Below are 26,769 nucleotides of genomic sequence, written 5' to 3'. Positions count from 1 at the left end.
TACTGCAGGAGACGGTCAGAGACTGCAGACATACTGCAGGAGACGGTCAGAGACTGCAGACATACTGCAGGAGACGGTCAGAGACTGCAGACATACTGCAGGAGACGGTCAGAGACTGCAGACATACTGCAGGAGACGGTCAGAGACTGCAGACATACTGCAGGAGACGGTCAGAGACTGCAGACATACTGCAGGAGACGGTCAGAGACTGCAGACATACTGCAGGAGACGGTCAGAGACTGCAGACATACTGCAGGAGACGGTCAGAGACTGCAGACATACTGCAGGAGACGGTCAGAGACTGCAGACATACTGCAGGAGACGGTCAGAGACTGCAGACATACTGCAGGAGACGGTCAGAGACTGCAGACATACTGCAGGAGACGGTCAGAGACTGCAGACATACTGCAGGAGACGGTCAGAGACTGCAGACATACTGCAGGAGACGGTCAGAGACTGCAGACATACTGCAGGAGACGGTCAGAGACTGCAGACATACTGCAGGAGACGGTCAGAGACTGCAGACATACTGCAGGAGACGGTCAGAGACTGCAGACATACTGCAGGAGACGGTCAGAGACTGCAGACTTACTGCAGGAGACGGTCAGAGACTGCAGACTTACTGCAGGAGACGGTCAGAGACTGCAGACTTACTGCAGGAGACGGTCAGAGACTGCAGACTTACTGCAGGAGACGGTCAGAGACTGCAGACTTGGTGCAGGAGACGGTCAGAGACTGCAGACATACTGCAGGAGACGGTCAGAGACTGCAGACTTGGTGCAGGAGACGGTCAGAGACTGCAGACATGGTGCAGGAGACGGTCAGAGACTGCAGACATGGTGCAGGAGACGGTCAGAGACTGCAGACATGGTGCAGGAGACGGTCAGAGACTGCAGACATGGTGCAGGAGACGGTCAGAGACTGCAGACATGGTGCAGGAGACGGTCAGAGACTGCAGACATGGTGCAGGAGACGGTCAGAGACTGCAGACATGGTGCAGGAGACGGTCAGAGACTGCAGACATGGTGCAGGAGACGGTCAGAGACTGCAGACATGGTGCAGGAGACGGTCAGCAGGAAATAATATGTTGTTAATTAAAAAATAAAATAAAACCCCTTTAGTATCACTTGGCTCATTGCCAAAACATTGGGAAAAAAAAGAGGATAGCATTCCAAACAGCAATCAGAAAGGAGTATACCGATAAGTGAACGTCCCATGAGGGACAAGATTCCTACATAAGGATCTCAAGAAGAAACTAGACAGAACACAAGTGCAGCCCCCCTGTGTGATAGACACAGACTGGATAGGAAGGTGCAGCCGAGGTGGGGGATGTTCGGCTTCTATACACTCAGCACGTGATATACTTTAAGGATGACAGGCTGGTCGGCTATCCGACTTCATGTTGTAAATTACCCCCCTCCTCCCCCGCGCAAGCAGCTCAACACCTGAAAGAAGTCTTCCTGTGCTTCATCCTGGGAATGTAGTGACTGTTATGTCTGTTCTCTTATCACCAAAGGGTAATGACAGGGGATTAGACTGTCGGTCCAGACAGCAGCCTGTTCTGTTCTGTTGGAGCCTCCATGCAGTGGCTTTCACACACAGCACACAGGTGGGAGGCGGCAGCAGCAGTTGGGACATGAGAGACTTCTAAACGACAGTGGGAAGCCAGCTTCTTGGAGAAATACTTTTTTTTTTTTTTTGCACTATCATTCATTCATTCAGATTGCCCGGGCCCCCCTGCTGGCTGGGCCCGGTACAACAGTTGTACTGGCTTATCAGCGGCCCTGGCTGGGGCCCTCATAAATACTCCACACAGCCCCTCCTGGCCTCCACCCATTACATCTGGAAGCTTCTCCAAGGTTCCAGAAAACGGGGAGGCACCAGAAAAGCTGCCTGATGAGTCATCCAGCCCCCTCGAGTCACTCAACCCTGACCCAGATTCAACCCAGGCCTGGCTCTCAGCCAAGCCAATTTACCTATACTATCAGCTAACTATATACACTAGCACCTAGCTAGAAGGTGCTACACAAATAATATCTGCACTCATCTATGGACCCCTAGAACACAACATAAGTGCTGTATTTTTTGATTAACTTTTGATTTAGGATGTATAAAGAACACTGATAAATTTAGTTACATATTTATTTAGAAACAATTTAAACAAATCTGTCACAAAACCATGCAGCAGATACCCTTCATTGCAGTGGCGCTCCAACGGTCGGGGGGGAAAGACCTAACCCCTCACCCCAGCCCCCCCTCTTCGCCAGCTTACTCACCCTGTGCTGACAGGCAGCGGCAGCTTTCTCCCTCCCTCAGTCTCCTCCTTGTCCTGGGCTCCTCCTTCCTTCTTCAGCTGTATGTCTTCTCCTCCAATAGGAAGGCTTCTCCTTTTGGCCAATCAGGAAACGGGTCTTACAACCTGCTTCCTGATTGGCTGGGAGGAGAAACAGTGTCATAATAGAGAATATTAATTCACTAAAATAAATAAGATGCGTGGTTTTTGACTGATATATTATTTTAAAGATGATTAGGTAACAGATGCAATAAACAATGTGCAATCAGCAAAAATCTAACAATGGTGAATGTTTAAATGGCAAAGTGTGACTAGATTAGTGAAAACTCTTGTTGCCTAGAGCGGTGTATCGAGTGAATTACATCAGAAAATTTTTTTTTTAGATAAGTAGCCGCGACCTGTTCACAAAAAATGGCAAATAATAAATGGTGCAAAAAGTTCATAAATAGTCCAGTGCTCCACAATTCAATGTGTTTAATGAAAAGATGATGCTCCAAATTTCCCACATGCAAATACAACAAATTGTTTGTAGTGCAGCTGAAATAATCCACAATGGAAAGTGTGTCACCGCTGTACTCTATATGTGAAAATTGGCCACTTACAGAATCAAATGATCCCACCAAGAGATCATATGCGCGAGTGGAAAAGAGAAAAGTGGTCAGCCAGCTCCAGGGAATGTATCCAGGCTTATTGTGCTCCTTAATCTCGTTAATCACATCATGTGGCTATAATAGATAATGGGAGACGCTCATAGCGCATTAATGCATATAAAGTTGGTTTAATAAATAAAAATTGCACAGTATATCACAAAAGTGAGTACACCCCTCACATTTTTGAAAATATTTTATTATATCTTTTCATGTGACAACACTGAAGAAATGACACTTTGCTACAATGTAAAGTAGTGAGTGTACAGCTTGTATAACAGTGCAAATTTGCTGTCCCCTCAAAATAACTCAACACACAGCCATTAATGTATAAACCACTGGCAACAAAAGTGAGTACACCCCTAAATGAAAATGTCCAAATTGGGCCCAATTAGCCATTTTCCCTCCCCGTGTCATGTGACTCGTTAGTGTTACAAGGTCTCAGGTGTGAATGGGGAGCAGGTGTGTTAAATTTGGTGTTATCGCTCTCACTCTCTCATACTGGTCACTGGAAGTTCAACATGGCACCTCGTGGCAAAGAACTCTCTGAGCATCTGAAAAAAATATTTGTTGCTCTACATAAAGATGGCCTAAACTATAAGAAGATTGCCAAGTCCCTGAAACTGAGCTGCAGCACAGTGGCTAAGACCATACAGCAGTTTAACGGGACAGGTTCCACTCGTGGTCGACCAAAGAAGTTGAGTGCACGTGCTCAGCGTCATATCCAGAGTTTGTCTTTGGGAAATAGACGTATGAGTGCTGCCAACATTTACAGAGTGGGTCAGCCTGTCAGTGCTCAGACCATACACCGCACACTGCATCAAATTGGTCTGCATGCCTGTCGTCTCAGAAGGAAGCCTCTTCTAAATATGATGCACAAGAAAGCCTGCAAACAGTTTGCTGAAGATAAGCAGACTAAGAATGTGGGTTACTGGAACCATGTCCTGTGGTCTGATGAGACCAAGATAAACCTAATTGGTTCAGATGGTGTCAAGCGTGTGTGGCGGCAACCAGGTGAGGAGTACAAAGACAAGTGTGTCTTGCCTACAGTCAAGCATGGTGGTGGGAGTGTCATGGTCTGGGGCTGCATGAGTGCTGCCGGCACTGGGGAGCTACTGTTCATTGAGGGGAACCATGAATGTCAACATGTACGGTGACATACTGAAGCAGAGCATGATTCCCTCCCTTCGGAGACTGAGCCGCAGGGCAGTATTCCAATATAACGACCCCAAACACACTTCCAAGACAACCACTGCCTTGCTAAAGAAGTTGAGGGTAAAGGTGATGGACTGACAAAGCATGTCTCCAGACCTAAACCTTATTGAGCATCTGTGGGGCATCCTCAAATGGAAGGTGAAGGAGCGCAAGGTCTCTAACATCCACCAGCTGTCGTCATGGAGGAGTGGAAGAGGACCCCAGAGGGTTAAGGCAGTACTGGAAAATAATGGTGGCCACACAATATTGACACTTTGCTCTGGTGTACATTGATGCGATTTGGCATGCGATTTGACATGTCAAATCGCATGCCAAATCGGCAGCAATTGCCAGCAATGGCACCGTCCAGACAATAATGGCTGTTGAGTTATTTTGGGGGGACAGCAAATTTACATTGTTATACGAGCTGTACACTCACTACTGTACATTGTAGCAAAGTGTCATTTGTTGTCACATGAAAAGATAGAATAAAATATTTACAAAAATATGAGGGGTGTACTCACTTTTGTGAGATACTATATGTTACGGGAGGGCCCGTGGAACTCAGAATCCCTTGGAAATGTTGGGAAAACCCTTTTTTCAGTCTGGTTTAAAAAGACACAGGTCAATCTAGTTCAACCAATAAAAGGGGGAAAAAAAAAATCATATAATCCCATATACACAATCCTATACCCACAGTTGATCCAGAGGAAGGCAAAAAAAAACAGCAAAGCATGACCCAATTTGCTCCAGCAGGGGAAAACATCTCTCTCCCTCTCTCCCTCTCTCCCTCTCTCCCTCTCTCCCTCTCTCCCTCTCTCCCTCTCTCCCTCTCTCTCATCATATAATCACATATACACAATCCTATACCCACAGTTGATCCAGAGGAAGGCAAAGCATGACCCAATTTGCTCCAGCAGGGGAAAACATCTCTCGCTCGCTTTCTCTCCCCCTCCCTCCTTGGCATCGCATGCTATTATTAAGCTTTTAATCTACCAGAACACCCCGATCCTTCTCCACCAGTAATTTCCCCACTTGTACTCCCCCTAGTATATATGATGCATGCATATTTTTAGCCACTGCCATATTTGTACAATTATGTCAACAGCATCCTTGTCCCCTTGGCAATCTCCTGGCGAGCAGATGAATGGGACTAGGAATGAGTCATTGGTTGCTAGGAAGCCAGGTTCCACCAGTGTCCTAGCCACCACAAGCTGGAGACGAGTTATCCGTTGCTATGACGCTGTCAGCTGAACAGGCTGACGATTCAGTGTTCACGGTATGGACACTCCAGCCTCAATGCTGACCCCCTTTATGTGAGAGATTCATGTACCTGTTCCTGACGGGTATGTGAACCCATTGCCCTCATTGACATTTGTCATGAGGAGGAACGGGGAAATTCTAAGCGAGTGTCTAGGACACACTTTATGAATTCCCCAGTGTGCATACACAGGTAGAGATTTCCCGACGGAATAAGGAGAAATCTCCCCAGTTGGAGTCCTATCTCTTCCTCTTCCAAGACACAGAATGAATGAACCAAAACGTTTACCGACACTCAAGCATCTCCATCAATGGTTCCTTTATTGAAGATGCACCTTGTACCTGCAGAACCTCTGACATGTTTCTGCCTACTTAAAACCAGCTGTGACTAAGGCTGATAAGGCAGGAACGTGTCAGCAGTTGTTCTGTGTGTACAAGGTGCATTACTAATAGAAGAACAATCCATGGAGATACTTGAGTGGCTGTAAATGTTAGGCCTAATGCATGGTTGAGCTGTGTATGTTTTGTCCTTGGATCTATATCTTCCCCATTGTGTCCAAAACTAAAAAAAAAAAAAGGTTTGAAAAAGTTCTGCTAGCATTGGGTTTTAGGCTAGTCCTAGATATATAGTATATAGGTGACTTGTTACCTGTGGTTGATTTTTGGTTTGCCTCTGGGCTCCTCACACCACTCCCCACCAGCCACATTAAATCAGGCAATCTGCTGCCCATGGGACGCAACCTCCCCACCCAGTCTCCCGATCAGTGGTACCTAGGGTTGCCACCTGTCTGTGATTCACCCGGACAGTCCAGGTTTTGAATCACCTGTCCAGGTTTCAGTCCACCTGAAACCTGGACACATTTTATACAGACAGGAATGTGGCTCGGAACAGGGCCTGACAGGAGGGTGAGCGGCACTATGTGTGCCGCATTACTATTCTTTGTAGTGCCCAAAGGCGTCCCAGGTCTGTTACAATCCTATAGTGTACATTAAGAAAAAAATGCTGTGTGCCGCTAAAGTGCTTGGGTTTGGCTTGAAGAAAAAGTGGCAACTCTAGTGGTACCACCCCTCTGAGAAGTGAGTTATGGTGGTGACTATCTTTCATCTTTCTTCTTTCTTCTTCTTTCATCACCACAATCCAAGCACTTGAATGGGTTGCATTTGGTGGCAGTGTTGACTGCCAAGTGTGACCTGTTGTATAAATGTTGGCGGACCACCAATGTGGCAGTATGTACTAACATGGACGCTGGCCAAGTAAACTTGTGGCATAGTCAAAGGGTAGTAAAACCACAACTCAACCACCTATTTTTACTGCTCCCTGTGTAAACAAGGCCTTTCTGTTGACTTGAAGATTTGCTTGAGCCAAATGGTTGTGTGACAATGAAGTCTTATCTTGGTGTCTGTGGAAGCTATACAGTGATTTGTCGGGAAGACAAATGAAAACACGTGTACAGAGAATGTCCTTGTCCTTTTTAATGCCTCCCTGTTTATCTGCCAGTTATGAGTCTTGTGCCTCAGGTCAACATTTGTTTCTCCCCAAACAATGAACAATCCTGTGTATGAGGTCATACGGCACTGTTGATGAGCCAGCTCTGCAAGCCGGTACAATAAGCTGCATTCATTGTTATTGTATCTTATAGAGAGCTTTGAAGAATGTTCCGCTAGAGTGGAGGTAAATGAAAGATTTCTAAGATTTTCCATGTATCAGACTCAGATATGTGAGGTCATTTCACTAAGTGCTTCTCTTTGGGCATAACCTAATTTCTGTGCCGATTGTATCTTACAGATTGGCCTCAGGCATAAAGTCTAATCATTTTATTGCTAATGTTATGCAGGAAATAGCTGTGATTTGAGTTTATTATTATCATCATTATTATTTATTATCATTATACAGGATTTATATAGCGCTGGCAGTTTACGCATCACTTTACAACATGAGGACAGACAGTACAATTACAATACAGCTTAATACAGGAGGAATCGGAGGACCCTGCTCGTTTAAAAGCTTACAATCTACAAGGGAGGGTCAAGAGATTCAAAAAGTAACAACTGTGTAGGATGGGCTGATGGAGAAAATAAATGTACAGTTATTAGGTGGGGGCAGGATAGACTTCTCTGAAGAGATGAGTTTTCAGGGATTGTCTGAAAGTGGACAGAGTAGGAGATAGTCAGACAGATTGGGGTAGGGAGTTCCAGAGGATGGGAGAGGCTCAGGAAAAGCACAGAAGGAGGTGACAAGGGAGCTAGAGAGCAGGAGGTGTTGGAAGGAACTCAGAGGATGATTTTGGTTGGTATTTTAAGACTAGGTTAGTGGTGTAGTTGGGGGGGGGGGGGGGGAGTTGTGGATGGCTTTGTAAGTTATTGTTAGTATCTTGAATTTGATTTGTTGGGAGAGCCAGTGGAGGGATTGGTAGAGAGGAGCCTTGTAGCAGCATTCATGACCAACTGAAGGGGGGAATAGTCTATTTAAAGGTAATCTAATGAGGAGGGAGTTGCAGTAGTCAAGGGAGAGATGACCGGGGAATAAATTAGAAAAAAAGCTAAATTCTAGTCTACTCAAAATCTTTTTAAAACCTTTACAGCCAGAGCCAGGAGGCTTTACATGCTGCTTCTGAGTAGGGCTGCCGCCTCTTGTTACCTGATTCTGTGTTGTGCAGCCTCTTCCTCAAAACAAAAGGTAGTAGGGCTCATGCTAATATAGTGGGTGTATTTTTGCGCCTGGGATGGCTCTGGCCACCCTTGGTGATTGGTAAGGCAAGCACTAGATATGAGAACCCTTCAGATACTTGGCAAAAAGAATATCCAAGTTTTCCAAGGTTCTAAATCTGGGCTCATGCACCTGGGTGCTTTTTGGCATACAACTTAAATTGCAGATGTAGCGATACCCCCATAGGAGGATAGGATGGGTCCTCTGTTCTATGCCTCGACCTTCTCAAGAACCTCAGCCCCTCTGACGCACCAGGTTCATTGTACAAACATACAGTATCAACAGTAGTGCTATGTCAAAGAAAACAGGCACCAAACCAGGTAGTAAAGGCAAACCTAATATGGTTGATAACTAGGCAAGCATAAAATGGATTACAAATGGTAATAACACAATTTTTAGCATACAAAGTGATTAACCGTAAGGTCTAGCCATGAGATGACATTTGGCGCCCTGATCAGCATAAAGAGTAGCAAGGCCACCTCAAGTGCAGTAGTAAAGTTTAATCTACGGAGGTCTGGATCTACAGTAGGTATAGAAAAGAATCGCCCCCCCCCCCCCTAAAAATAATCAAATTTGTTGCTTTGCAGCCTGAAATGAAGACAGATACAGTTTTTGTTTTATCCCGCTGTATTTACTCAGTGCAACTTATAACATCCAAGTGAAAGATATAACTCCAACATGTCATGGAAAAATAAAATTCAAAAACAAACACTGAGTTGTAAAAAGGCTCACCCCCTTGATTCAGTGTTTTGTTGAACCTCTTTAATTACAGCCTTTAGTCTGTTGGGATATGTTCAGTGGCGGCTGGTGCTGTATATTTTGGGGGGCGACAAACAAGACATCCCGCCCACATCCTATCCCCCCCCCCCCCGTTGGTCAGCCATCTAGGTCACGAGCAGCTTCGGCTCCTTCCTGCATCTCCTCCTTTTTGGCGGCTTCACCCTGCGTCTCGGGCTTCATGGTGGCCTTCTTGGCGGCTTCCCTCCTCCTTCCCTTGGCGCAGCGGCCAATGCGATGCACAATTGGGTGGGCTCAGGGCGCAGTGCTCTGCGCCCCGAGTCCACCCTTTTTTTAAACCAATTAGAGCCTGAGAGCCTCAGGCTCTAATTGCGTGCTTTTAAAAAAAAATCCCTATTGGAATCCATGCGTCCGACACCCTGCATGTAGATTAGAGGTCGGATGCATGGATTAGGGGGGCAGCCACTGGATATGTGTCTACTAACTTTGCACAACTAGACTTTGCAATATTTGCCCGCTCTTCTTTGTAGAACTGCTCAAGTTCAGTTAAATTTGATGGAGTCCGTTTTGCGGACTGCAGTCTTCAAGTCATTCCACATATTTTTAATGGGGTTTAAGTCTGGGCTCTGACTAGACATTTACCCTTTTCTCCTTCAACCACTGTGCTGTGTGCTTTGGGCCATTGTTATGTTGGAAGGTAAACCTTCTTCCCATTGACCACTTTCTGGCAGAGGGAAACAGATTTTCCTCAGGAACTTGACGGTATTTTGCCCCTTCTATTTTTCCTTCTATCCTGACAAGTACTCCACTCCCTGCTGCAGAGAAACACCCCCATAATAGGATATTACCACCTCCGTGCTTTTCTGTAGGAATGGTGTTATTTGGATGGTGAGCTGTATTGGATTTCTGCCAGACATATTGTTTGGTTTTGAGGCCAAATAATTCAATTTTATTCTCATCTAACCAGAACACCTTTTTCCATGTGGTCTCAGAATCTTCAAGGTGCGTTTTGGCAAAGCTCAGTCGTGACTGCATGTGGCCTTCCTTGAGGAGTGGCTATTTTCTTGCAACCCTTCCATACAAGTCACATTTGTGGAGAATTTGTGATATTGTTGTCTCATGCACACAATAACCACTCTTTGTCATAAATTCCTGCAACTGCTTCAGAGTTGCTGTAGGCCTCTTGGTAGCCTCTCCTGGCTCTTTCATTCAGTTTGGAGTGACGTCCTGATCCAGGGAGGGTCTGTGTTGTATAAAATACCTTACACTTCTTAATAATAGACTTCACTGTGCTTCTAGGCATTGATAAAGCCTTTGAATTTTTTTTGTATCCATTTCCTGACTTGCCTGTCCAGAACTTGATCCCGGAGATCTTTGACTGCGTCTTGCCACCCATAGTTGATTGCTTCAGTTGCACTACCAGGGAATGCTCCAGGAAAGCTCTTTTCATGCTGAGCTAATCAAAATGACCACAGATAATCACAGTTGAGAGTCAAATGGCTTTGTGTGCAATTGAGAAGTTGATTAGCTACACCTGATTGAGTTTACAAGTCGTTTCTCAATAGTGCACATTTTTGCTTTTTTTTTTTTTTTTTGCTTTTTATCCTACCAAAAACGCACTGACAATAATAAAAAAAATCCTGTAAAAAAACAAATGTGCACCCTGACCTTTGACCTTGACCCAAACACGAACCCTAGAACTGGCCCAGCTCAAAGCTTGATCTAGGTTTTTTTTTTTAATTTTTTTTTTTTTTTTTTTTTAATTATTATTTATTTTACACATTTTCTTCTCTGCAAGGAGAGAGAGCGATACTAAGTATCTCTCTCTTCCTTTCACAGAGAAAGAAAACACGGGGTCGGCTTCACAGTGACTGATCACTGTGATGGCCATTTGGAGGTTATCACAGCGATAAGGTGACCCAGAACTGGGAGATCCGGGTCCCGATCGTTAGTACAGGGCCCAGGGCTCCCACTAAGACCCCAGTCTCTGTGCTGGGAGCGTGCTGCCCAGCACAAAGGGTGATCCAGTGGGACAGCATATTTTCGTACAGTCGGCATGAAGGGGTTAATGCAAAGGAAGCTGGATTTTCAGTTTTCTCTAGGGTTGACAAGTCCTGGTCAGGGTTCTGAAACCTGGTGGCTTTTTAGAGTATTGGCTGGGATGATGCCTCCAGTCCAGCCTTATAGCTACATTTTACCAACAACCAGCATCCTGATAGTGCAGGTGTGCACATGCACCATAATAAAGAGCAACTTCACCTTTATCCTAACAGTTACAACAAAGGCACATTTTAGATATGTTTGGTAACAGTATTCTTTGCATAACTTTTTTTTTTTTTTTTTTCCCCTCCCTATTCTTCTCGCAGTGGTTATTTTCACTTAGGGCAGATAAATCCATTTCTCTTTACTACATGGAACATCATGTGATGAGAAAGCACTGGTGGTGTAGACTTCCCAGAACCAGTGGTGGCTGGAGCTCAAAATTTTTTGGGGGGGCGCAAATGAACTGAAAAATTCAGAAAAATACTGAAACAAAAACATCAATTGCAGCCAACTGTGCCCATCATATGCAGCCTCTGTGCCCAGCAAATGTAGCCAACTGTGCCCCATCAATTGCAGCTTCTGTGCTCATAATATGCAGCCAACTGTGCCTCATTAATTGCAGCCACTATGCCCAGCAAATGCAGCCAACTGTGCCCTATCAATTGCAGCCTCTGTGCCAATAATATGCACCTACTGCACCCCCCGCCCGCTGTCTGCCCGGCACTTACCCCATCGTGGTGGGGGGTCAGGCAGCGGGGCAGGCAGCAAGCTGTGGGACTGGTAGTGCGACGATTGCTCCTGTATTCTCCGTGCGCGTCTTTTTTCTGTTCTGCTAGGCGGCCAATAGGGTCGCCTCTGCCTTCAGCCAATCAGGTGACGGGTATTACATCCACATCCCCCGATTGGCTGAGATGCGGTTCTGTGTTAGCAAAGCAAATATTCCTTTGCTTTGCTAACACACCTGGGTGGACTCCGAGCGCAATGGATTGGCTCTAATCGTGTGCTTCAAAACCCCCCCGCCGCTGTAATTCAGGCACCCGGCGTCCGAAAAAGGGCCGGACGCCTGAATAATGCATGAATCTATCCATATTACACAGAGGGGGATGGCTGGAGAGAGGGAGCGGCACCCATGCGCCCTTAATGGACTCACCGCCACTGCCCAGAATGGATGTGTGAGTCCCTAGTTACATCACCAGTGCCTCACCCAACTAGAAAGTAAAAAAAACTTAATGGTAAGCAAAAGCAAAAATGTTTAACTAATCAATATATGATTTCACATCAACATGCAGAGCTGCATCTTGATGTAATTTCTAGTGAAAAAGGGGAAGGTCTGCTTTGAGGACACTGACTATTCTTCGGGATCTACCCAGGAGACACAAGAGGGCTCCTCCGGGAGACAAAAGGCTGATTGAGCAGCATTGATGTATGAACAGCATCTAAATCGCCTGGGCCTAGGCCTGTGAGCTTGGGCCCTTATGAAGACAGACCGAAGGTCTGAAAAGACTAATGCTGTGTACACACGACCAGACTTTTCAACCGAACTGGTCCAACGGAACGAATCCGTCGGACAATTCGATCGTGTGGGCTTCATCCGACCTTTGCTGTCGAAAAATCAGACGGACTTTAGATTTAGAACATGTTTCAAATCTTTCCGACGGACTTGAGTCCAGTCAAAAAATCAGTTCGTCTGTATGCTAGTCCGACGGATGAAAACTGACGCTAGGGCAGCTATTGGCTACTGGCTATGAACTTCCTTATTCTAGTCCAGTCATACGTCATCACGTTCGAAACGATCGGACTTTGGTGTGATCGTGTGTAGGCAAGTCTGATTCGTTGGAAATCCGTCAAAAAGTCCTTCGGAGTTCAGGCAGACGAGAAGTCCACTCGTGTGTACACAGCATTACTAGCCAGGAGACTGAAAGCATTGAGTTTGTTATTAGAGGTGATGGAAAGTCTCCTGTGTGGGCAACCTTTTTTCCTGTTCAAAAACTTTACTGTTGAAAAAACAGGCAAAAAGACCTGGAACGTACTTTACTTTTTGGACTGGAGTTCATGAAAAGTTCAACGTTTGAGCTGAACCCATACAACGTCTACAAAAAAGGATTCTTAATTACCAAAAGTGTTATAGTGAAAAAGTAGTGTTCTATATTACATGTTATTTTGAAGAACCAGTGTAAAGAAAACTTCATGATGAAAAAGGCTCTACTGGATTTATCCAGTCATTTTTTTTTTTTATTATTAGTTCTTTATGGTCCATGTAACTGGGTGTGTATCAGAGATGAATCCTTTTCCTACATTGTTTGTACTATAATTTGTCCCATTTCTCTATCTCAGAAAGTTGGGAGGTATGATGACAAGTGTGGGAAGCCCTTAATAAGACATATGTTATCTCTCTAGACAGGATGGGGCTGGTCCTTGTTTTTGAGTTTCATCAGCCTGTTTTTATGTGTGTGTTTAATTCTCGAGCCAGCACATGTCAAGTAGAAGGTTAAAGGCTCGTAAACATCATAAACCTGGCGTGGCTGATCTTTTCACATTCATCCATCCTTCCCCTCCAGTAGACAAGGGAATCTTCTCACTAACATGTCTCAGCCTAGGGTCCCAAGTAAACGTAGTGTCAACTGATATGATGTAGGATTTTGGCATATTTCCAGAATATCTTGCAGGTGTTGTGCCCAAATTTTTCATGTTCTTGATGAAATCATCATTAGCTAAAAATCTGACAGGAGCTGTATTGGCTTGTCTTATTGTTTCTAACACCACTGGAACATGGTTGATGTTTGCTAAATGCACTGGGTCTCATTTTAAGTTGTGATAATTTGCAATGCTTGAACATCTCGTGTAAAGCCTGGGGCACTTTAATATGCCCACAGTGTTCCTAATTATGTAATTGGGTCAGGTTTCCATGTTACAATATTGGTTGATAAGGCACCCCATCACAGGGATGGTCCATTTTTAAAGAATGGAAAAGGGAGATCCCAAGCAAGACTTCACAAGTTAGACCTAATACAGAAAACTACTTTCGGTCTGCCTGTAAGGGGCAGGCGTGCGGATGTCAGTCATGTCCTCCATGTTTCCCTCCTTGTTGGGCGCCAAGCAAGGGACACCTGAGAGGCCTACCCCGGGTGGGTTCTTCTGGGCTACGTTCGGCACTTTATTAAAGGGTTACTTCACACACACACACACACACACACACACACACACACACACACACTCTTGGGTACCTTTTTTTTACTTTGTGTCATTTTCCCAATAACTTGCGACAAGGCTGAGACTGCTGTGGGGGAATACTCAACCTTAAGGTGGGCCTCTACTTAGTGATGCACGTACACCATGTACTGTACTCTGCACTGCAACTGTTCTCCCATTACTGTCCTGTCAATGTACCAGTTCCATAATAACTTGCATTTTGGAGGGACACGCTGAGCCAATGTCCACAACCACCTGTCCAGCGTTTTCCACTACAACTCCTCAGTAGCGGAGTGAGCCCTGCTGTGCACTCTGTACAGGGTCCGCACGTACACTCAATTAAACTCTTGAATCTTCCATATCTCTGATCCTGTTGCTATGGAAGTCAGACCGCTTCGCACAAGAAGTGGGGACAACATCTCCCTCGCTGCTAGAGGCTGTGCCACCTATAACCGGTACTGTACATGCTACCAACAAGCTGCTTGTTACACTTTCATTACTCTAGGCAACTACTTAAGACTTCACATTCGATGCTAATGTCTTCATACCCCAATGTGTTAAGACTCACTGGTTGACTGTGTGTGTGCTGGTTACTTACGATACCCCTGTTTAATGACTCTAGACCAGGCAAAGACAGAGTTTCAAATGTTTTACTTAATAAAGGTGCAAAAGTACACATTTTACAGTCCAACAGGCAAGACATGATGCTTTAACTATAACTACAGGCTGATGTCCTGCCCCAGCATACCTAAAAAGTGCATAGTCCTTTACAGGCTCCCTCTCTCGCAAGTGTAGGTCCTTCGGAGGCATAATCCATTGTTGCCATCTTCAGGGTGAACTCCAAGTTAAAAGTCTCTGTTGCAGACCATGACAGACAACATTCTCCTACTCCTACAGGTCTCTTCTTCCTTCTCCTTCCACTACAGATCTAAAACTCAAGGCTGAACCATGCTCACTTAGTCCTGCGGGGCCAAGGATGACTCCCTGGGCCCCCTCTCCCTTTCCTCTCCTCTGAATCGGACCACTGTCCCAATTTATATCACACAGGGCAAGTGGGCCAGATCCAGACAGGAAAACCCACCAAAACTTTAACCCTAACCCTCCAAGCTGGAACAGCACCCAATGATTGCTTCAGTCTGCTTACATGCCTGTCCCCCAATGCTGTCTGAAAAACCCACTAAAAATTGCTCAACTCTCACCTGGAGCCTTCTTCTCCGACATTCTGGTGATTTCCTGGTACTTCCATACAAATGCCACTGGGGTTATGGACAGACAAAAGATTTGTGCAGACTGTTTAGCTGCACAAGGGCCCTTTGAGCAAGGGTCCATTTATACTTGATGTGGGATTGGCAGGTACTGGGGACCCTCCTTCTGTTGCATAGACCTGGACACTACTCATCAAGTGAGAACTGGGAGGCAATCTTCATGTTGACCTAACTGTTCTACTAGATTAAAATATCCACATGGTACTGGGCAACGAGCACATACTTCACATCCTGCCTGGGCACTAATGAGAAATACAAAGTGCTTCTCCCATTTGATACTATTTGAACTGGAAGTGAAGGGGGTGTTTGGTGTCTGACCCAAATTGCTTTTATGGACCCTGAGAGAGCTCAGGGTATTGCAAAGATTAATCTGCATTTGTATATACCTGTTTATCTTTCTACATGTTAAAAAACTATAACCCCTAGGGATTATTGTGAGAGTAGACTAAGAATCTAAAGCTCCTCAACTGAACCAATGTGTAGCATAATAGAGCTTTCTTAACACAGAAGGTATCATTCCACCACTTCTTCCAAAATTGAGAGGATTATTCCTCATTTTGAGATAGTGGGTGGAGCCATGCAAATCATTCCTTTGCACCCCATGGCCTACTATGGATCAAAAACTGCTGCTGTATAGCACAGATGGCCTAATCATATAGAACCATTTATCCAAAACACAATAAGTGTGCACATTAGTTCTTTGATGCTTTGACCTGCCACTGGCCAAATTTATGTGATCCGGACAGAGGCCAAGGCAGTAAAAGGCTGCCTTTTTGTATCTCAACCTTTTAGTCTCTTGTCTTGGAAGGCTTTGAAAGGAAGTACCTGGGAAATATTGGCTTGGTGCACCTGCAGGGAGAGCACACCTGGTCAAAAGTTATTTGTCTGCTACGTTTAGGTTTCCCAGGCAGTGTGGGAGCCAGGCTGACCTAAAGTCATTGTCAGACCAATGGTCTACTTGAATTCGCTAATGGCTTATTAGAGTTCTTCAGGTTTCAGGACTACCTTAGTGCTCTACTAGTTTCTAGTATTCCTGCAGTATATTCAGCATGGTTTATGCGAACAGCTAGTGGCCTTGTTTGTGTCCAGGGGCAATCATCCACAGGTAACCACTGGGGCCTTAGCTTGGGATGCAGAAGGGTTAGAACCCCTTTTTTTTTTTTGTATTGCTCTCTATGTCCCAACTTGGGAGATTCACTCGCTCTATTTGTTCTGGTGACCGCTGTCACTGAGAAATCCAAAATTTTACAGTTGGCACCAGAACAGGGGGATGAGGATAAATCTTCTAATGTTTCCCCTTTTACTTTGGAGATATTTGCTCTCATTTCCTGTTGCCTTTGCAGGACAGGGTCGAAACGGCATAATAAAAGAAGACCTAAGACATAGGTCCCTAAGATATTATGCCCCACTTAGGGTCTTGCACACACTTCAGAAGCTATAGCTAAGGCATTTTAACTATATTATTCATCATTGTATAATATCCCAGCTTCTTTAACAGGCATAAACGAAGGATTGTACACGTCTTTTAATGCAATATATACAAACTAACGCTCTCCCGACTTTTCCATCTGCTGGTATTGAAGAACTTTTGGTGGCATTTACGACTGAAGAACCTTTTATTTTAGCAATTAAGTCCTCTCCGGCTGGGAAAAGTCCTGGCCCTGGTGACTTTACCCTTTGTTTTTGCTCTCAATTTCTAGATTATATATGTCCATTTATGAGAGAGGCCTTTAAATCCATCTTACCAACTTGCCCTTTCCTGAGACATTCTCAAGAAGCTTTCAGAACTGTCATACCGAAACCCAATAAAGACCAAGCATCATGTAGTAGTTAGATCTATCTCTCTTAATAATGTAGATTCAAAATTATATGCAAAAGTGACTTTATTCATGCTTCTCTCACACAAATTGGTGTACCTCCTAGTTTTAGTAATTAAAATCATGGCCATTTATGACTCACCCCTGGCAAAGGTTTGAGTCAATGGTATTCTATCCCATTTACATCCATAATGGAACACGTCAAGGGTGCCCTCTTTCGCCTTATCTTTACATACTGGCAATGGAATACCTTGTGAATGCTATTACTGTAGATCTAGCCCTTATTTCTGCAAGGTCTTGTCATAGGCCAAAGAGAGATAAAATTAAGTCTCTACACTGACAACTTACTATTGTATATTTCTAACCCCACTATGGCTTTTCTGACCCTAATGCATGAACTTAAAATTTTTGGTCAATATAGTAATTTTAAAGCAAAGCTGCATTAAATGTCACCATACCAGACTCGATTGTTTCCATGTTGTAGGATTCTTTAACTTTTACCAGGAAAGCCAATGCTATTAGATATTTAGGTATTCAAATTCCACCTAATTTAGGATCTCTTTATGATCTAAATTCTAAACCATTTATTGTAAATAGCAGGTTGAAAGATTGGCGGGTTTTTAATCACTTGTGGTTCGGAAGGATTGCTCTCCTGAAAATGGACATTTTGCCCGTATTCTTTACACCTTTCAAACCGTACCAACAGACACTCCGCGTTCCTTCTTCAGTTCTTTGAAATCTTTATTCATGCGCTATATTTGGGCCGATTGCTAGAATTGGTTATGACACCCTAACCAGGCCCAAACATTTGGGAATAGTGAGCCTGCTCCTCATGGGTCACTATCATGAATCGGTTCATATAGCTTGGGTAATGGAATGGATACATAACCCTTCAAGGAGACTATGGGTACAAATTGAGGAATCGCTATCTCCTTACCCCATCATGTCTTTCCTGTGGATTTTGCCCTCCCTACGCTCTCAAGCAAATTCTATACCTATTTGCATATTATCGACTCCTAAAATCTCCTATTTCTGTGAGGGGAGTCACTTTGGGCAGGGGACCTGTGGAACCCAGCTTACCTTAGAGGGGTCAGGAATCTCCTTTGTCAGGTCCACAGGCCCCTCTTATGTGTAAGTCACTGTGTGTCTATTAGGGGCACAGGGTGACCTGAGAAGCCCAGTCTGGTCTGATCTAACCAGACTCAGTACAACAACCCTGGACTCAGCATTTCGTTTTACTCCTGAACCAGCAAGGCTGTCTACACTATGTTTAGAATACTGACATTGGACATAAAAGTTTCCTCAAGTGTCCTTCCCACTGACAAAGTTGGACATTTGAACTGTGTGTGTGTAGGCACACAAGCCCAAGTCATAGGAGAGGAGAAGCTCCTTTTAACAGGTCTCTCCATGAAAGAAGTGGTCTGCGTGCCCAGTTACTGTTTTAAATAGTTGTCGAAGGGTTACGTGTTTCAGTACTACTAGTTGGTTGCATGCCCAGATTTTGTTTATAGATGCGTTGAAAAGTTTGAATGTTCTGGTGCCTGATGTTGTATGTAAAGTTTAACCCACCCTGTGTCTCTCTATGCCAACAAGGAGGGAGGGGGGGGATTGTCTCCAGAGATATACATTTGCGTCTTTTATTCACCCTACACTGGTGTCTCGACAAGTGACTGGGTGGGCTGAGGGATCTTGGATCGTGCTGGTACCAGGCGAGGAAAGCTTATACGGCTGACATATTCCGCAAGAGTACGGGGTCCATCACAATTCCCTTATTATCTTCCTACATAAGTCCATTAACGACACTCACAAGTAATCTGGAATTTCCCCCCTGGACTGCCATTAAAGGCTCCTTCTTTTGTTACCTCCAAAATTTATTTCTTGATGTTACTGACTCAACTAGCTTGAAACCCTTGATACAGTTAAATGAGTTTTTACCGCGCCACTCAAGTAGGTGGCTATTATATTTCCAACTTCGTAACTTCTTTAATTCACTGAAAGCAAGAGGCAACCTTCATCGACCTCTTACTGTTTTTGAGTCTTTATGCACACAACTTGACCCTTCTACGCATCGTTTTCTCTCTTTATAACCTTTTCCTAACTGAGATTTTTTTCTGAAAATTTAAACCTTCTTATGTTGTGGAATGGGAAAGGGAACTAGGAGTTACTTTTGCGGAAGAAGAAGTTTTGTAAATCTTTTATATTGACTCATAAATTTTCTGTTGCAATAAAATACAGGAACTAAACTATAAAGTCATTATGAGATGGTACTGCATTCCCCTGGATACTACATAAAATATTTCTAAACACATCAATAATTACCCCATGTGGGCACCATGCAACATATATAGTGGAGTTGCCCTATTTTGCGTCCATCTTGGGACAATGTCTCTAAAATATATAATGCTTTTCCCTCAGAGACTGTGCCCAAAACGCCCCGAATAGCATTATCTATGTTCCCAGAACCTGTCTCAGAAGTTAAGAAGGGGATTTTTTGTTTCTTTTTAGTGGCTGCTAGGGCAAAAATTCCGAGATATTGGAAATCTCAGCGCTTACTCTCAATAACAGAATAGATAATTGCATTAAACGACCTTCTAAGAATGGAAGAACTATCGGTGCAGTTACACAATCGATATTCTAATTTCCAGGGCATATGGCTTCCCAGGATATTTTCTATGAAAAACTAATTTTGCATACCTATTATCATAGAATTCCCCTACCTGACTTCAAAACCCTTATCTTTTTATATAGTATTGGACACCTTGTCGACAGGCCCATTTCCTTTTTTTTGAGTCTTTGGTTCTTTGCCTTTTTAAAAAAAAAAAAAATTCTCTCTACATCTAACAATGGTTTTCATGTAATGTACAGTGGGGACGAAAAATATTCAGACCCCCTTAAATTTTTCACTCTTTGTTATATTGCAGCCATTTGCTAAAATCATTTTAAGTTCATTTTTTTCCTCATTAAACGTACACACAGCACCCCATATTGACAGAAAAACACAGAATTGTTGACATTTTTTGCAGACTTATTAAAAAAGAAAAACTGAAATATATCACATGGTCCTAAGTATTCAGACCCTTTGCTCAGTATTTAGTAGAAGCGCCCTTTTGATCTAATACAGCCATGAGTCTTTTTGGGAAAGATGCAACAAGTTTTTCACACCTGGATTTGGGGATCCTCTGCCATTCCTCCTTGCAGATCCTCTCCAGTTCTGTCAGGTTGGATGGTAAACGTTGGTGGACAGCCATTTTTAGGTCTCTTCAGAGATGCTCAATTGGGTTTAAGTCAGGGCTCTGGCTGGGCCATTCAAGAACAGTCACAGAGTTGTTGTGAAGCCACTTTTTCGTTATTTTAGCTGTGTGCTTACGGTCATTGTCTTGTTGGAAGGTAAACCTTCGGCCCAGTCTGAGGTCCTGAGCACTCTGGAGAAGGTTTTCGTCCAGGATATCACTGTACTTGGCCGAATTTATCTTTCCCTCGATTGCGACCATTCGTCCTGTCCCTGCAGCTGAAAAACGCCCCCACAGCATGATGCTGCCACCACCATGCTTCACTGTTGGGACTGTATTGGACAGGTGATGAGCAGTGCCTGGTTTTCTCCATACATACCACTAGAATTAAGGCCAAAAAGTTCTATCTTGGTCTCATCAGACCAGAGAATCTTATTTATCACCATCTTGGAGTCCTTCAGGTGTTTTTTAGCAAACTCTGTGCGGGCTTTCATGTGTCTTGTACTGAGGAGAGGCTTCCATCGGGCCACTCTGCCATAAAGCCCCGACTGGTGAAGGGCTGCAGCGATGGTTGACTTTCTACAACTTTCTCCTATCTCCCGACTGCATCTCTGGAGCTCAGCCACAGTGATCTTTGGGTTCTTCTTTACCTCTCTCACCAAGGCTCTTCTCCCCCGATAGCTCAGTTTGGCCGGACGGCCAGCTCTAGGAAGGGTTCTGGTCATCCCAAACGTCTTCCATTTAAGGATTATGGAGGCCACTGTGCTCTTAGGAACCTTAAGTGCAGCAGAAATTTTTTTGTAACCTTGGCCAGATCTGTGCCTTGCCACAATTCTGTCTCTGAGCTCTTCAGGCAGTTCCTTTTGACCTCATGATTCTCATTTGCTCTGACATGCACTATGAGCTGTAAGGTCTTATATAGACAGGTGTGTGGCTTTCCTAACCAAGTCCAATCAGTATAATCAAACACAGCTGGACTCAAATGAAGGTGTAGAACCATCTCAAGGATGATCAGAAGAAATGGACAGCACCTGAGTTAAATATATGAGTGTCAGAGCAAAGGGTCTGAATACTTAGGACCATGTGATCTTTCAGTTTTTCTTTTTTAATAAATCTGCAAAAATGTCAACAATTCTGCGTTTTTCTGTCAATATGGGGTGTTGTGTGTACATTAATGAGGAAAAAAAAATGAACTTAAATGATTTTAGCAAATGGCTGCAATATAACAAAGAGTGAAAAATTTAAGAGGGTCTGAATACTTTCCGTCCCCACTGTATATTTGCAATTTTGTCTTAATATCTCCTATGGCAATGTATACCAAAATCCAAAAAAGTATCACAAAATATACTTTGGGCTCTATTGTTCAATTAGGGTCTGTTATTTTCCTTTCTCCTTTTTTTTCTTTTTTTTTTTCTGCAACTTTTTATGATAAAAGCCTTAATAAAAATATATTAATTCTAAAAAAAAAATAAAAGCAGAGCTAAAGTCACTGAATGTCTGTCTGCTTTTTTTTTAACCCTTTGCCCTCCACCTTCTCATTTCCTGCTGTAACAAGCAAGTTGTTTATTCTAACCTTACACCTGCTCCAGTTTTTACCTGGTTATGGCTATAGGTTTCACTTCCTACACTGGCTTGGCAGTCATGTTTGAGCTGTCTTTATTCAGTAACTGTGTTCAGGTAATGCCCCTGATTGGCTGGCTCTATCAAACCAGCTAATCAAAGTCTCTGCTGAACATAGTTTCTGGATGTTAATAATGCTGATTTAACTCCCCAACCCATTTGTGGAAGTGAACCCTAAAGCTTTACTGAAGCTGGTGTTGGTTAAGTAAACAAAATTTTAGGCCTTAGGTCTTCTTTTTACTTCTTCTTCTTTTTTTTTTAACACACTTTGTGTCCTATCTTGTGACCTAAAGAAAACTTGGTGCTTTCTCTCTAGATTACAAAAAATTCTTTAACCACTTCAGCCCCGGAAGGATTTACCCTCTTCCTGACCAGAGCACTTTTTGCGATACAGCACTGCGTCGCTTTAACTGACAATTGTGTGGTTGTGCGACATTGCACCCAAACAAAATTGACGTCCTTTTTTTCCCACAAATAGAGCTTTCTTATGGTGGTATTTGATTGCCTCTGTGGTTTTTAGTTTTTGCGCTATAAACAAAAAAGAGCGACAATTTTGAAAAAAAAAAAAAGCAATATTTTTTACTTTTAGCTATAATAAATATCCCCAAAAAACATATAAAAAAACTAATTTCTTTCTCAGTTTAGGCCGATGTGTATTCTTCTTCAAATTTTTGGTAAAAAAATCGCAATAAGCTTATATTGATTGGTTTGTGCAAAAGTTATAGCGTCTACAAAATAGGGGATAGATTTATGGCATGTTTATTTATTTTTTTTATCATGACTGCAACATTATGGTGGACACATCGGACACATTTGACACTATTTTGGGACCATTGTCATTTATACAGCGATCAGTGCTATAAAAATGCACTGATTACTGTGTAAATGACACTGGCAGGGAAGGGGTTAAACACTAGGGGGCGATCAAGGGGTTAAGTGTGTCCTAGGGAGTGATTCCAACTGTGGGGGAATTGTCTCACTAGAACATGACAGAGATCACTGCTCCCGATGACAGGGAGCAGTGTCATGTTGCTAGACAGAACAGGGAAATGCCTTGTTTACATAGGCATCTCCCCGTTCTGCCGCTCCGTGTCACGATCTCGGGCCCCCCGGCGGACATCGAGCCCGCGGGGCACGCTCGCGGAATACGCGGCAGGCGCGCGCCCACTGTGCCGTGATTTAAAGGTGACGTACCTGTATGCCAATTTGCCCAGCTGTGCCATTGTGCCGATGTACATTGTGTGCGCTGGTCGGCAAGGATTTAAATGATTGACCACAATATTTTTTAGAAGACCGTATTGGCAAAAGAGTGTAGGTTGTCACCAAAAATATATGTATTGCTTTTATCTTAAGGTAGAACTATAGACAAAATATTTTTGTTCATTTTGGATAGAGCAAGGGAGGGTTATAACCAGTGTCAGATTTTTTTTTTTTTTTTTGCCATCTGCGTACCATTGGAAGTCAGAGAAAATCCCTGCAAATTAAGAGAGTTCGTTGGGGACCCGCAGGTCACCAGAACTAGTGTCCCCATTGGAATATATCCCCTCCTATTATTTTTTTGGGGACAACCCAAAATTTGGGGTTTTCTTTTATTTTAACTTTCAATGATAATGGTAAACAGGACAGATGGAGAGAGTGAATCTCCCAGGGACACAGACAGCAATAAAAACTGACAGGTGTTCTAATACCTCTGTGCCCAAAACTAAAAAAAAATGTTTTGCTTTTAGTTGTACTTTTCAGTAGTGACAAAATGATCACAATAAACAAAGTCTATAGCATAAATGTCACTTTTCCACTTTTAGGCGATACCTCAAAACTTTCCTCCTTCAGAGAAGCCTATCCTGCCTCCATCTAACAACTGCACTAATTTCTCCATTCGATCATCCCCCCCCCACAGCTGTTACCTGTTTGTATAACTTGACCCTCCCTCCTAGATTGTAAGCTCTAAAGAGCAGGGCCCTCTGATCCCCCCCCCCCCCCCCGTATTGAATTGTATTGTAATTGTACTTTCTGCCCTAATGTTGTAAAGCTCTGCGTAAACTGTTGGCGCTATATAAATCCCGTATAATAATAATAATAATAATAATAAAATGTAAAAATTGCTTTAGTCCATTAGGGGTCAAATGGTACTAGAGTTGAAGTGGTTAAACACCCAAAAAGTGCAGCTGCTGGATAGGGAGGCTGCTGTGTTCCCTTCTCCGCAGCTGGAGATGCTGTTTTTTTTTGGGGCCATATTAGGTCAATGTCACCATTATCCCTGCCACTCTGGGTATGTGCAGCTGCAGGAAAAGAAGGGGGTTATGCCCTGGCCAGGGCTGACTGGGCCAACAGGGATGCAGTGATGCTTCCCAAGGGTTTGACCCAAACCAAGCTCATCCCTACTCGTGACTAGACTTTGCTATCTGCCTTTTTTTTTTTTTTTTTTTTTGGGGCACAGCTTCCAGAGTTCCGTTTCTTCTTAAATACATTTTAAGATACAAATTATTCTTGATTATCGGAGTTCTGTACAAGTGTTTTTTTTTTTTTTTTTTTAGATTAATAATTAATTATATTATTGTAGATATCTTCAGGACTCACCATTACAATGACTTTGATTCCATCTACTGGAAGGACTTATCTGAAAAGAATTGATGAGAGGCCGGCAGAAGATGACATATTCTACATGTATGGCTCCACAGCTACCCATATCACAGAGGAAACCGAATATGTATGCAAGGTGAGTTCACATGCAGTAGTGTATTTAGGTTTTGTGCTGCCCTAGGCCTGACTAAACTCGTGCCCCCCCCCTAATTTAAATATGACCCACCCCTTCCTGTCAAGGCCACACCCCTTGCTGTTTAAGACCCGCCCTCGAATTTTTGAGTGGGGACACTAGTTCTGAGGGCCTGGGGGGCTAATGGATTCCCTTAATTTTCATAGATTTCCTCTCACCTCCTGTTTGGCTATGGGGCTATAAATCTCTGCAATGGGACAGGGATGGTAAAAAAAAAACTGATGGGTTATAATAACCCTCCCTAGGCAAAGTGTTGCCTATAGTTCTACTTTAAGCACAAGTTTCTGATAATTTTATGGAGAGGATTAAGACGATATAACCACGCCAGTGGTGCAGCAGAAAACATATAGCACAGTGAGGAAGGTTTGTAGTCTAGTCCAGGATGAGAGGACAGTCGAAATTAGAAGCGGACCCCCCCCCCCCCAGTTGCAGAAAGCCAGCAGCCCGCATACCGGAATCAGTGTGGCCGCTTTATAGGGGGGGGCTAGACTAATTTGCCTTTTAACCCAGTCCGCCCCAAAAAACTGGCGCTACACTAACAGTGTCGTCGGGGACTCTTTCTGTGCTGCCCCCCTGCAAAGTGCTGCACTAGGCCTGGGCCTTGTCGTCCTAGGCCAGGATACAGCTCTGTTCACATGCCAGAAAGCTGTCAGCATACTTTACAATCAGATTGTAGAATCTCCTAGTTCGAATAGTTTTAGTAGGAACACCAGCTCCTTCGTTTGTCTCAATTGTACTGCTGTACCATTGGTTTCAGTGTATTGGGGGGGGGTGTAAAACAGGCACTGTATTCAACAACCGTGATGTGCACAGCAACTAATATGTGCAGATGTCTGTGACATTGATCGATCAATACTACATTACAATCATCTTTGGATCGAAAAGCACTGAATGCAACCTCCTACAATAGACTGATGTACAGGTGTTTACATATTATTGACAAGTACTAAATGAGATTTTAAAAAGGCCCTCACTGACTGCTGTGACTGCAGTCACTATAGAGCAACTCATCCTCAAATTTTACAGTAACAGAACTGAAATGATTCATGTAGTAAATTTAGCAGTTCAGCTTAACCTGCTTTACCTCAGCACAGCGGTGACCCAGCAGATCAGATCTCTCTGCTCTCCCAATTTATATAATACACTAGATTAGTGGGGTTTTTTTTTTCAACCTTTTTTCAGTCAAGGCACCCTTTAAAATTGCAATCTGGAGGCACCTCTTTCTAAATAAAAACAAACGAATAGTTTTGTAGCAACATCCACATGCGTAGGGCACCAAACATTAGCGGTGATTTATTCTTCCATAGCAAATGCACCTTTTGTACACTGGTACTGATTAGAATTCCAATGTTTCTCTTCTACCTCGGTCTCTCTCCCTCACTCAGCTAATGTGACCCCAGGGCTGACCAAGAGGGGCAGGAGAGGGGCAAACAAGGACGCTGTGCAGAGGCCCAACATCCTCCTCCTTAACAACCGATGACATAATTGGTTGTTAGGACACCTAACCTGTGGCTTTGTGTAACTAATAGGCAGGCTTGATCCACCCACTGACTTGTACACAGTTTTTGGGCAATTTCTAGGTATTTTGCCAAGGCACCCCTGAAGGCACCCTGGCTGGACTAGGTGGCTGCTGAGTCACTGCTGGGAGAAGATAATGGGAAACTGAGCTGATGTGTCGCTGCTGGAAGAGGGAAGCATGGTGAACTGAGCTGCTAATCCACTGCTGGGAGGGGGGGAACCGAAATGTTGAATCACTACTGGCAGGGATGAGCATAGCTGCTGGATAAAGAGTGGGATGGGGGAGCTCTGAGGAGGTTGAACTGAGCTGCTGAGACAATGGCTTGGGTTACGCAAGTGCTTCTGCTATGGACTTTGAAGATGAATGTCTACAGCTACAGATGTCAATGGGGGGGGCTTGTTTTAAATCCCATTTACCTTTTTTTTTTTTTTTTTTTTTTAGATACATGTAAATATTTGAATGTGCATACCCTGG

At 43.8% G+C, this 26,769-nt stretch overlaps 1 protein-coding gene across 1 annotated transcript in view; it reads left to right on the top strand.

Annotated features, from left to right (window-relative positions):
• Nucleotides 1-26,769, top strand: part of CCDC68 (coiled-coil domain containing 68) — a 79,326-nt gene that overhangs the window by 20,251 nt on the left and 32,306 nt on the right. The window contains exon 2 of the mRNA XM_073619991.1: nucleotides 24,564-24,719. Coding sequence (XP_073476092.1) covers nucleotides 24,588-24,719 — 132 coding nt within the window. The 5' untranslated portion in view covers nucleotides 24,564-24,587. The remainder of the gene's footprint in view (nucleotides 1-24,563; nucleotides 24,720-26,769) is intronic.

Source organism: Aquarana catesbeiana, linkage group LG01, assembly GCF_042186555.1.
Source record: "Aquarana catesbeiana isolate 2022-GZ linkage group LG01, ASM4218655v1, whole genome shotgun sequence".
NCBI lineage: Eukaryota > Metazoa > Chordata > Amphibia > Anura > Ranidae > Aquarana > Aquarana catesbeiana.
The sequence above is the reverse complement of the archived record's forward strand: the minus strand, read 5'-3'. Positions and strand labels throughout refer to the sequence as shown.